General features: G+C 40.1%; 1 protein-coding gene across 1 annotated transcript in view; it reads right to left on the bottom strand.

Moving 5' to 3' along the window:
• Positions 1 to 7,071, bottom strand: part of hcn2b (hyperpolarization activated cyclic nucleotide-gated potassium channel 2b) — a 108,147-nt gene extending 101,076 nt beyond the window's left edge. The window contains exon 1 of the mRNA XM_048560129.2: positions 5,913 to 7,071. Within this exon, the coding sequence (XP_048416086.1) occupies positions 5,913 to 6,502 (590 nt within the window). The 5' untranslated portion in view covers positions 6,503 to 7,071. The remainder of the gene's footprint in view (positions 1 to 5,912) is intronic.
• Positions 7,072 to 13,556: the final 6,485 nt, after the last annotated feature.

Here is a 13,556-nt window from a genome sequence, read left to right as displayed (position 1 = left end):
AGCCCAGCTCGTCCCCACCTCCCTAATCTGATCTTCCTCTCACCTATCCCCTCCTTCCACCTCAAGCCGCACCTCCATTTCCTAACTCCTAACCTCATCCCACCCCCTTGACCTGTCCGTCCTACCTGGGCTGACCTATCCGCTTCCTAGCTCCCCACCTGTATTCCCTTCTCTACCTATCTTCTCCTCTATCTATCTTCAGTCCACCTCCCCCCTCTCCCTATTTATTTCAGAACGCTCTCCCCATCCCCCTTTTCTAACGAAGGGTCTAGACCAGAAACGTCAGCTTTTGTGCTCCTAAGATGCTGCTTGGCCTGCTGTATTCACCCAGCTCCACACTTCTTTATCTTGGATTCTTCAGCATCTGCAGTTCCCATTACCTCAGAAAAAATACAGACTCAGGATCAAAAATGAGCAAGGGGCTGAATTCCCTCCTCTCCATAGGGGACTTCTAAATATATACTTTGTTAATTCCTTGTTTATCAAGTTAAAGAATGTTTGTTTTGCAAAATACTGTACTTTTAATTTTAGACACCAAACCTCAGCATTAAATATTCTAGAGTCAATAAAAAGGTTAGATGCAAAATGATCCTTATTTCCTAAGATGAGGGCCAAACTTAAGTTAGCAGGTCCCACATGATTATTATTTACATTTATGTATCATTTACACTTTAGCCACTCACTACAGAATTACTGTTTACTGCAGGACTGGTTGATAATGCCATATCAACCGGAAATTATATTCACACCACTCAAACACATTCCACAGAATTTATATTTATCCTGTAAATCAAAGCTGTATTCAAACATATACAAAGATTGAACGATCACATGACTTGAAGATGTGTATATCCATGGAGTAATTTTCACACTAACTGTAATAGCTTACAGTATAACTATGCAAAATTATGGGCATTTAAAAATAAAATGATGTTATTTGTGTTAGCTTTTCAAAGGACGTCTGTAGCTTCATCACTTCCAATCAAACATGTTACTGCAGAGGGGTGTATGGACATGACAATGTCAAAGCATTAAAATATTTTCCTTTAGTCAAGTTTTATATTGAAAAAAGCCCTTGTATATATATTTACCATGCATTGCCCATGGTACCCAGAATTATCTTAGTAATTATAATTTAAGTACCAGATTTAACATCAAACTACAAGATAACATTCTCATTATACTGAGCTGTAATTTTAATTTTAGAATGTTATGATGCGAGGTTATAAATAAGTAAAATTATTTGGTTTTAACATTTATTTTGAATAGCATGAAGGTTAATTCAAATACACACACAAATAGACATCGTATAAAATGTCTTACATTAGTCACCTCTCAATGCCCTGTCCCATGAACATTAAACCTATAAAGAGATTTGGAGTAGATTTCCTATGTGTAATACAACCACAATACTGTTATTCCTAAAAATGTTAACTACTTTGCCAAACATAGCAATGAGAAAAATCCATCTTAACCTTTACATTACAAATAATCTATTGATTTAGTCTCTGCTCTCAATTTTTTAAATTAATTTGTGAGATGTGAGTGTCACTAACTGGCCAGCATTTACTGCCCATTCCTCATTGAGAGGTGGTGGTGAGCTGCCTTCCTGAAACGCTGCAGTCGATCTTATGTGGATTGATGCACAATGCCATTATGGAGGGAATCCTAGGCTTTTGTCCCAGCGACTGTGAAGGAACGGTGATATATTTCCAGGTCAGCATTGTAGGTGGCTTCGAATAGAGCTTGACAATGGTGCTGTTCCTATGCTTCTGCTACCCTTGTCCTTCCAGATGGAAGTGGTCATGGGTTCGGAAGGTGCTTTCTGAGTTTCACAGTGGTTTGGGCTATATGCCGGTAATTGGTTACTTATGCTCCAGATGGCTGTGTGTTGTGAATCATAAATCCAGTCAGCTGAGATTACTTAACGTATACCATTCAGTTTGCTGTGGTACCCTTCCTACACTTGTTTCAATGTACAAAATATCTGAAATTAGAAATTCAACTATGAGGTGTCCATACCTCAAACAACAAATCCTTTTACTAGACCAAAGAATGAGTTCCAGCAGACCTTGGCTTAGCCACTATTATTCCTCATCAAGCAAAGCTTTGCATATTTTGACTAATTTCCTTCTATCAAATATAGACATAGAAAAAAATTCTAATCAATTGTATATGGAACAGTTACTGCTATATTTAATGTATTTATAAGTTAATGAAAGATATTCATTGTTTAACCCTTAGCGAGTCTAGATTCTACCTAGCTCATTAATGGTTGAAGTGAGATAACTCAGCTAATTGTTTGAGTTTGCCAGGAATATTAAATTGCCAACTAGCTATTTGTGTATCAATAATTGTAGTTAAAGATGAAGAGTATTTTTTCCCACAAGAAACAGTTGCATAAGAACATAGGAACTAGGAGCAAGAATAGGCCATCTGGCCCATCAAGCCTGCCCCGCCATTTAATAAGATCATGGCTGATCTTTGAGACGCAGCTCCACTTACCCGCCCACTCACCATAATCTTTAATTCCTTTACTGTTCAAAAATTTATCTAGCCTTGCCTTAAAAACATTCAGTGAGGGAGCTTCAACCCCTTCACTGGGCAGGGAATTTCACAGATTCACAACCCTTTGAGTGAAGAAGTTCCTCCTGACCTCAGTCCTGCATCTGCTTCTCTTTATTTTGAGGTGATGCCCTCTAGTTCTGGTTTCACTGCTAGCGGAAACAACCTCTCTGCTACCACTTCATCTATTCCCTTCATAATCTTATGTTTCTATAAGATCTTCCCTCATTCTTCTAAATTCCAATGAGTACAATCCCAGTCAACTCAGTATCTCCTCATGCACGTTACAGTGTATTCTTTAATCATGTCTTAGCTCTCTATTCCAGTGCAGCAATGCTGACATGGTCATCATTTGCGTAATTATAATGCATTCTCCAAAAAAAATGTATTTCAAAGTTAAATATACTTTTGACAATGCTTAATTTAAAAAAAATCAAGACTGAGATCCTTATCCTTAAAAATTATTTCAGTTATATCGTTTATGTCTATCTGCTTCTGATACAGAATTTCCATTTGATACCTGACAGGCTCCTTTTGCATTTCAAAACATCATTTTACGTGACATATAATTTTATTATAAAGGGTTCCAACTGTGTCTTTTTTGAGCAAACCTAATTTTAACAACACTCATTTATTCAACATTCTTGTTCAATATTACCCTTAGTTGTCCCACAGACTGATTCACTCCAGAGCTGTACAACATAATAGGTTGATTTTAAATTTTGATTGAGAGATATTTAGTGCAAGTGAATGAAAAGCAATGTCATGATAAATTAGCCTTGCCACATATATCATCTAAACAGCTATCTATTGAACATTACATACATTGGATATTTAACAATTACAACTTTTCAGGTGACCTTTGTAAAATATTCTTATCGCTGCAATTTTTCAAACATGCTGGCTCATCTGAAATTTAACTAGGGCCTGAATTTGCATTAGAAATACATCAATGCTCTCTGTCTCCCTCTCTCTTTCACAGTACAAAACCCCTAACATTTTAAAATGTTCCTTACAATCCTTGTTACCAAAATGGCAGCAAATAAATCATAATCAGTTGGTGTTCTTGGGCATTAGAACAAAGACAAGTATAACATATAGATTAAACATTCCAAACCTATGCTAAAAGACACACTTTTAATGCAGAAGCTATCATGAACACACATGAATAATTGTCAGTTGCTCAATCATCCCTCCTTAGTTTTATGTATTGAATTGTTTGTTAACTTTCACAGATAGATTCAAGTGAGAACAAAATGTATTGTTCATCAGGGACAAGTCTGAGCTTTAAAATGATGATCAACCGAAATATACACAAATAGTGTATAAAAGTATGGTTGAAAATAAAATTTGTGAATTAATGAAAGCAAAATCAATAACCAGTTTGGAGCCTGTATGTGGCTGAGTACAATATTTGTTATTAGCATAATTCACACATGATCTCCTCTAGGGGAGCTCTCTGAATGAAAGAAGGAAGATGGATGGCAGCCTGAAGAACAATTTGTTCTAAATTGGAGGAGTTATGATTTATTAATAGAAAGTATCATGAGTTAAAGGGGAGAAAGCATGTGCCCAATAAATTCCTACTTCAGTGCAAAGACAGTCTGCAAGGCATTGTGTTAGTTGCCAGGTGTGTGAACTGTTTTAATAATGCCCACAGCTGGAAACAAGCACTGCAAGGAGGATGATCTAATATGTATTACTGGACCCAAAGAAAGCAAAGGTCACAGATAGTTCACAGAAAATATCTGAAGCTTATTCTTTCCTCTCTGCTGAGAACATAAAATCTGAGATGAATGGCTCAGGCTGTACAAATTTTCAATTCACTTGTGAGTATCACCAATGAATCAATGGTTTAGCTTTTACAAAACTTTGGCGTTTGGAGAGTAAACCATCAAAATGATTGCAATTCAAATATTACAGGGAGCTGATAATGTTACATGGCTTGAAATGAGTAATTGTCAAACTACCCATAAACAATTCAATGTTTCCCAGTTACAAAATCTTAGGCAAATAAATGTGCATATCAGTGGATATGAAACTACAAAGAATTGCAGCAACGTGAACAAAAATGTTTATTCAGATGAATCTGAAGGTGTAGGTCTTATGTTACATCCCAAGTGTAAAGATTACAGGCAAAGAACAGGTGCAGAGCTCTTTATACTTGTGGAGATGTGTTTATCTTTCGAGAGAGCTCTATTTTTAAAAAATCTGTTACATTTCAACCAGAATTACTGAGGCTTGGCTGGTTTTAGTTTGGTTTGATGCGATGATGTGAATTTGGGAAAGCGCTGAAACGTGATATAGAATCTTCCAGGAGGTCACCTCACACCAGTTTGAGGTGCGGAGTAACGTTAATGCAGGAACAGATGAGAGTCTCTTGTCCCCGTTGGGCTGGAACCCGCAATTTTCCTGAACTAAGTCTATCACGGTGCTGACAGAAAGCACCAGAACAAGAGACAAACACACGCCTTGTCCATTCCTAATCCCCAAACTGTGGCAATTAAAAACGTCTCCGTTCTTTGGAAGATGAGACAACCGGGAAGTCAACCTCAAGAGCCCAATGCCTCCCAAGGACATGAGACAGAATCGACGCTCAGACCCACACCCATGATAAATCTGTAGCGGTGACCCAATGTACCCAGCACCGCTTAACATCAAAGCAATAAAGGTAAACACCCTTTCTCCAAACGTTTCGTGAGTAACACTGTGTTGGTTAAGCACGATTTTAAATGTTCAACCTGAAGGTGTGGGTTTAAGTGTCACCTATCCCAGCAGGTTAATTCGCACCCCACCCCCAACCAAACACACACACACACACACGAAACAGACCCACTAATATGTATACTCTTCAAAAGGAATACGCTGCCTGCACCGTTGTTTGTACGTGTGGTTTATGGCACCAATTATGTGCTGCCCAAGAAGAAGTTCTGTCAGTAATGGTACATGTTCCTGGGACCACCTGCACGATCTGCTAACTCCGTACAAACGTGAGCACTGTACTTTGAAATAGAGGACAAATCCCCTTCACTGCATCTCTGCGGCGTCTCTCAGAGACCATAGCCACATTCATACTTACACACACACCACCTCCAAATCGAGGGACAGGCTTCAGTTGTCTACATCAATGAGTCTGTCCAGATGTTTGGCTGCTATGTTTTTCTTAGAGATTGCTTACTAAATAACCACTTGAATTTCCGCATTGGGGAAAAGCAGCCGCAGCGAGTTGCTTCAGTATTACAAGTTGCAGCTGACTCAAGTGGAGCCCACTTTAAGAGCTACAGTCACAGATGTGTGTGTGTCTCTCTCTATCGTGTTTATTACAGGAGGGTTCGTGCAACACTCACCGAAAGTCACTGTAAGGGTGGATAATCCAGGCTCCGGCCGATTTGACTCTCTCCTGCTCCCTCTCCACAGCCTTTTGGCTGCCGAACATCCGCAGGGAAAACTTGTTAACTCCCGGCTGCAGCATAGCCCCGAACTGGCGCTGCATGAAGCTGGCCTGACTGCCGTTCTGCTCGGCATCCTCGGGGAAGATCTGCTCGGCCCCTTCGGACTTGTGCAGGCTCACGGAGTTCCTGCCGCGCTGCTGGAACTGCGAGCATGTTCGGCTGGGCGGCTCCGCCGAGAAAGCCACTTTGCTCTCCCTCTTGTCCTCGCTGCGGGAGGCGCCCCCTCCCTCCATCGCGGCTTTCTTCTCCTCACTCTCATCCGTCCGGTTGATGGACGATTGGCTTCCCTGGGTCACCCTGCAATCCCCGTTCGTGTTGCACTTCATGCCCACCGCTGTCTCTACCTCGCCCTGGTTCGATTCCCCCGGCTGCTTGTCTGTGTTGTGGTAGCCTCGGCCGGCTCCCCCTCCTGGGGGAGACGGGATCGCTTTCATTCTGATGCTTTTGCTGCGCGTATCCTCCTCGTTCTCGTCGTCTTCGTCCATGATGGGACCTGTCTAATGGGGCAGGCTGCACCACCTTCTCCGCTCACTAGGACGCAGTTTTGCTCAGATGCTGTGAGAGGTATGCTTTGACGTGGCCTGAGCTTCGCCTACGTGACATTTTTACTGAAACGGCGCAGGCAGCCAGAGAGATGTCCTAGTCCTTTTTTCAGGAGGTTAACCGAGCCGCAAAGCTGCATTTGAAGAGGGAGAATCCAACCCTTTTATCCCCACCTGAAGATGTTCGTTTAAACCTCTTATAAGGAAGAGGTGCAACTCATTCTTTCAGGCAGCGATCTCCTTGTAAATGATGCCCAATTAGATTGAACCCCCTAGAGTACTTTTACCAGGGAGTATTTAAATTTGCCCTGGGGTGGAGGGAAGAATTTAAACCAAAAATTATATATTTCTGGCGCCCTCGTGTGTCTGTTTGACATTTTTCTTTTTAGGAAAAATCATTTAGAGGACAAAGGAAATGACAAGTAAAACTTGGATATTTCCTGTAGATGTATGCGATTAGACCCCCAAACCCAGTTCCTCATTTGGGTAGGAGAAACGAACACTTCACAAAAATAAACATGACCAGTCGGCACCCAACTACTGCTACAGACTGTCAAAACGGTGCACCCTCATGGTATGTTAGGATTACTGCAGTTTTTAAGCGCGCACACACACACACACACACGCGCGCGCGCGCGCGCATGCATGCACAAAGGAGAAAATATTTCAATTGGAAAGCAGAGTTTCTTTGGTTTAAAAAAAAACCCAGAAATGCTGTGATTGTATCGACAAGTGAAGGATTAATTGGGGGAAACTGAACGTCCAGATCATACCCTGCAAAGACACAGAATGGCCTCTGCGCAACAAGTAGAACACTGCTGGGTGAATAGAGATCCTTCTGTGCCCACCTGAAAAAGTAAACTCATTTCTGAAATAGTCCAACATTGTGCTTTAGAAGTTTATATAATGTTATACTTATGTTGACACTATATAAGCTGTTGCAGTCCCTTCCACACACGTCTTAGCTCCCTTTTACAGGTGGAGATTGTGCCTTGGCTGATGTACCCTGCAGCAAAAGTCCAACAGCTTAAGGTGACAGGAGCACTGGCTTTGCACGGAGGGAGGCCAATATGTTACTTATTACTTTAAGAATTCTACACCTTATACGTTACTGTATCAAGTTTTTTTATTATTATTCATTGAACACGGGCATCACCCCACCTTTATTGCCATCCTTGTTACACAGAGGTCTGTTAAATGCCAACCACATTGCTGTGGGTCTGGGATCACATGTTTGCCAGACCTGATAAGGATGGCACATTTGCTTCTCTACAGGATATTGATGAAACAGGGATGTTTTATTGATAGTGGGTACACGGTCACCATTAAATTATATTTTTAATTCCAGGTTTTTATTTTGAATTCAAATGTCACCAAGTGTCATTGGTAGGATTCAAACCCACATCACCAAAGCAATAACTGCAGTTCCGGATTATTGGTCCATTAACATGACTACTACATCGCTGCTCCTCATAAACGAGGTCTTATTATTGCTCTAAAAACAAAAAAAATCCTGGAAAAGCTCAGCAGGTCTGTTGAATGACTCAACCCAAAATGTGAACTCTGATTTCTCTCCACAGATGCTGCCAGACCTGCTGAACTTTTCCAGCAACTTCTGTTTTTGTTCCTCGTTTACAGCATCCATTGTTCTTTCAGTTTTTATTTATTATTATTGCAGCAGGTTACAGCCCTGGCCTTGGAATGCTAAAATAAATCCTAAATACAGTATCTATTGTCTTGTCTTTGTTCATTATTGATGCATTCTTATTTTTCATTTCATTATGCTCAAATCCTACCTGCAATTCATATTGGATTAACAGAATGCATTTTACATTTCCATATTGACTCAGGCAAATCTACGGTGTCAATGTTCTGCTTGAAATATGAGGAATAGAATCAATCCTCATAACCAAGGAGTTCAATTCACTATGTATAAAAGATTTGATTTTGGAGAATAATCCTTTTTTTCAAAAGAAGTCAAATCAAAATAAAGATTATATTTATGAAGCTTCCAAATCCAAAACTCATAGCACCTAGAAAACCAAGGGGAGCAAAGGCATGGACATGCTGCCACCTTCAAATTCCCCTTCAAGCTATACACCATCTTAACTTGGAAATATATCATTGCTCCTTCACTGTTGCTAGGTTAAAGTCCTGGAACTTGCTAACAACACTGAGTACCTCTACACCCCAAGGACTGCAGCAGTTCAAGATTGTAGCGCATTACCTACTTCTCCAGGCAATTAGTTTTAGTCTATCTATATTCCAATAATGACTAAATCAAACATACTTGAAAATTTCCCTGTAATTATGTAAATTATGCAATATTTTATCAGTTTGCATTAGACCAGGAAATGTTATGCTTGTCACGTTATCTAATACATCTGTCACTAAAATAGAAATTTTATCCTTACTTTAACTGCACAAATTGAGAATCTAAGAATGTGAGTTGGCTCGCTGAGCTGGAAGGTTAGTTTTCAGACGTTTCATCACCATTCTAAGTAACATCATCAGTGAGCCTCCGACAAAGCGCTGGTGTTATGTCCCGCTTTCTATTTATCTGGTTAGATTTCCTTGGGTTGGTGATGTCATTTCCTGCATTGGTGATGTCATTTCCTGTTCTTTTTCTCAGGGGATGGTAGATTGGCTCCAAATCAATGTGTTTGTTGATGGAGTTCCGGTTGGAATGCCATGCTTCTAGGAATTCTCGTGCGTGTCTCTGTTTGGCTTGTCCTAGGATGGATGTGTTGTCCCAATCAAAGTGGTGTCCTTCCTCATCTGTATGTAAGGATACTAGTGATAGTGGGTCATGTTGTTTTGTGGCTAGTTGATGTCCATGTATCCTGGTGGCTAGCTTTCTGCCTGTTTGTCCAATGTTGTGTTTGTCACAGCTCTTGCAAGATGAGGAAGGACACCACTTTGATTGGGACAACACATGCATCCTAGGACAAGCCAAACAGAGACACGCACGAGAATTCCTAGAAGCATGGCATTCCAACCGGAACTCCATCAACAAACACATTGATTTGGAGCCAATCTACCATCCCTTGATAAAAAGAACAGGAAATGACATCACCAACCCAAGGAAACCTAACCAGATAAATAGAAAGTGGGACATAACACCAGCACTTCGTCGGAGGCTCACTGATGATGTTACCTAGAATGGTGACGAAACGTCTGAAAACTAACCTTCCAGCTCAGCGAGCAAACTCACATCCAGAAACTCAACCTGAGCTACAAATCTTCTCAAAACTCGCTAATCTAAGAATCTAAGTTTACTTAAAAAGATAATATAGTGTGGAACTGGAGGAACACAGCAGGCTGAGTAGCATCAGAGGAGCAGGAATGTTGGCATTTCAGGACGGGACACGAAACGTCGACATTCCTGCTCCTGTGATGCTCCATTGTTCCAAATTGTGTTATCTTTGACTCCAGCATCTGCAGTTCTTACTATCTCTGAATTCATTTAAAAGATGTTTTTAAAGAATCCTTTTGTTATATGCTAATGTAGAACAAATTATATTTTGTGGATTCAGATAATATGCTTAATAATTATAGAAGAAAGTCAAATTAATGATTATTTCTTAGCAGTATATTGTTTTGAGTTTTTACATTCATCAAGACCAATTAGGATTCAAACAAAGACAAAGTCTACCTAAATTTCCTACACTGTTCAGGCTCGCAGTGTCTGACTTTCACTCATTGTTCGTTGTAACTTGAACATTGAGAAAAATTGCCTCCACCTCGCTACAGGCCAAGATTAGTAACTCATCTCAGACTAGGAATTATTTAGAAGCTGTCCTTGGATGACATCATTTGTGTTCATTTGGTCAATATATGCTGTGAACACTTAGATCGAGTCTTATGTCAACACCCTTGACACTTCAATCATTTGCATCCTATCTCTTGCTTAACTAACTTCAACTTCTGGATGAGTAACAATGTCCTACTACCATCCTATTCAGCTCCCATCAAAAATTCAAGATCTCAGCGGATTTAGGCTGAGCTTTATGCAAGCAACTTTGAAGACCTGTACTTTGCTGAGCTCAGCTACAAGCTTAGCCACAAAACCCCTAGGAATTGCCTTTAGAATTATCACTCACCCTCTACCCACTCACCAAATTATGAAACTTTATATTCAAGTTTTTCCATTGAATCTTGTCAATATTTAGATTGGACCAATTTATGTAATGATCATTTTTTATTAAAAGGAAATATTAGCTTACAATGAAAGGGGGCAATTTTTGTTTCCTTATATATTTGATTTAAAAAATTCTCATGGATGTTAAGTCCAATTGCAAAAAAAAATTGCCAAGCATTTTTGTCATGACGACAATTGCTCCTCCAATGCCTTAAGTAAAGCTAGATTTTAGAATTTTTCAGTTGTAAATGAGATAGATTAAAAACAACATATTGATCTACATGTGAAAAGCTGAGTTCTTCATAAAATGGTAGTTAATCTCAATAGTTTCCTTAACGTAGATAAAGATAGAGATAACAAAATATTTGCAGTTCTTCTTTGCGACTGAAAATGCTAATTTCCTAATTCAGAGTAAATTAATTTGATTATTTATGCCCTATGTCTAATTCAGTGAGGCTGACTGACATAGGAAGTAAAGCAGCACTATACAGCTCTTCAACGGCCAATACTAATGGATGTCATCAACCATGTTATGAAGCAGCACCTGCTCAGCAATTACCTGCTTAGTCACACCCAGTCATATTCCAGGGGTAATATGAGGTATGAAAGTGACAACCCTTGACATCCAGGCTGCATTTAACTGAGTGTGGCATCAAGGATCACTAGCAAAATTGAAAAAAAAAGGTATTGGGGGCAAATCCTCAGCTGGTTGGAGTCATACCTGGCAATGTAGAGAGATAATCATGATTGTTGGATGTTAGTCATCTCAGCTCCAGGACATTTCTGCAGGAGTTCCTCAGGGTAGTGTCCTAGGTCCAAGCACCTTCAGCTGCTACATCAATCACCTTCACTCCCTCATAAGGCCAGAAGTGGGGATGTTCACTGATGCTTGCACAATGCTCAGCATCATTTGTGACTTCTCAGATCCTGAATCATTCCATGTTCAAATGCAACAAGCTCTGGACAATATTCAGGCTTTGTTTGAGAAATAGCAAGTAACATTTACACCACACAAATTCACTAACTCCAATCAGAAACAATCCAACCACCCCCCTTGACATTTATTTTCTTCAATTGTGGGACCTGGGCATCACTGGCTGACCAGGATATATTGTCGGTCGCTAGTTGGCCTTGAGAAGGTGGTAATGACCTGCCTTGTTGAACTGCTGCAGGAAACAGTCTAATGATGTTACTATCACTGAATCCCTCATTGTCAACATCCCGGGGGCTTGCCATTGACCAAAAACCTAACTGGAGTCACCACATAAGCACAGTCGCTACAAAGTCAGGTCGGAGACTAGGCGTACTGTGGTGAGTAACTCACCTCCTGACTCCCCAAAGCCTATCAGTCACCTAAAAGACAGAAGTCAGGAGTGTGTTGGAATAGTCCTCATTTGCCTGGAAGGGTGCAGCTCCAACAATCAAGAAATTTGACACCACCCAGGACAAAGTAACTTGCTTGGTTGGCACCACATCCACAAGCATGTCACTCCACCACTGACACTCTGTAGTGGCAATACAGAAATTCACCAAAGATCATTAAACAGCACCTTCCAAACTCATGACCACTTCCATCTGGAAGGACAAGGGCCACACATACATGGGAACACCACCACCTTCAAGTTCCCCTCCAAGCCATTCACCATCCTGATTTGGAATTATATCATTGTTCCTTCACTATCACTAGGTCAGAATCCTAGAATTCCATCCCTAAGGGTACAGGGTATCAATCTACAGCACATTGACTGCAGTGGTTCAAGAAGCCAGCTCACCACCACCTCCTGAACAGCAACCAGGGACAGGCAATAAATGCTGGCAAACCAATGATGCCCATGTCCTGCAATTGAATAAAAATGATAAATAAAAATTGAAAATGCTGGTAATAAGCAACAAGTCAGTCAGCATATGTGGAGAAAGAAATATAATTGTTCATGCCTATCTTACGCTTCTCAATGGCTTGTAAAGTTCTGGCCAAGCAGAAATTCAGAGTTACATTATTATTAGACGACCAGGACTTGGAATTATGCATTCTTACTTTGTGATACAAGTGTGACAGAGTTACAGTTTATGTCACTCCATAATGGACTCAAGCTTATCTAAATGAAAACCAAAAGAACTGTGGATGCTGTAAATCAGGAACAAAAACAAAGTTGCAGGAAAAGCGCAGCAGGTCTGGCAGCATCTGTGAAGGAGAAAACAGAGTTAACGTTTCGGGACCAGTGACTCTTCCTCAGAAGGGTCATCTCAAGCTCATCTATCTCTTGGACCACATTTCATTGTGAGTACTTGAAATATATGGAATTATTTTGCATTAGTTTAATGGGAAAGTGCCTATGGTGTGTATTTATTGAGTATCTGCTCGGTTTAGTTGATTGTCTTGTTTGCCTCTGAATTGGAAGTTTCTGGGTTGAAATCTTGCTGCATAAATTGAGCACATAATCAAATGTGGTGCTGAGGGAAGTGTGCATGTTGAATTTGACATTTTGATAAAATGGTAACCACCTTCTCGGGTATAAGTTAACTCCATACTGTTAATGAAATGCAACAAATTCTCTTTCATGGCTTCTGTCATTCTGTGTGTGACAACAACTATTGCCCTTCAAAGCAAATCATTGCATGTGAAACAGGAAATGCCATTCTTTCATTTGCATGTGCCTTTTGTGGAGTTTACAGAATATTTATATTGGGGAAGCATTCTCCTAAACAGTTTGTTTCATTTTAGTGGTACTTTCTATAATACTTGTTTCAAATCCCATGTTATAGTGATGGATCAGGTTATCAAAAAAAAACTGTGAAATTAAAGATACTGCAATCTTTATGATTAACCTATCATAGTTCAACATTGAACAACACCAA

Source organism: Stegostoma tigrinum, chromosome 30 (genome assembly GCF_030684315.1).
Source record: "Stegostoma tigrinum isolate sSteTig4 chromosome 30, sSteTig4.hap1, whole genome shotgun sequence".
Classification (NCBI taxonomy): Eukaryota; Metazoa; Chordata; class Chondrichthyes; order Orectolobiformes; family Stegostomatidae; genus Stegostoma; species Stegostoma tigrinum.
Note: the sequence above shows the minus strand (reverse complement) of the source record. Positions and strands in the feature narration are given on the sequence as shown.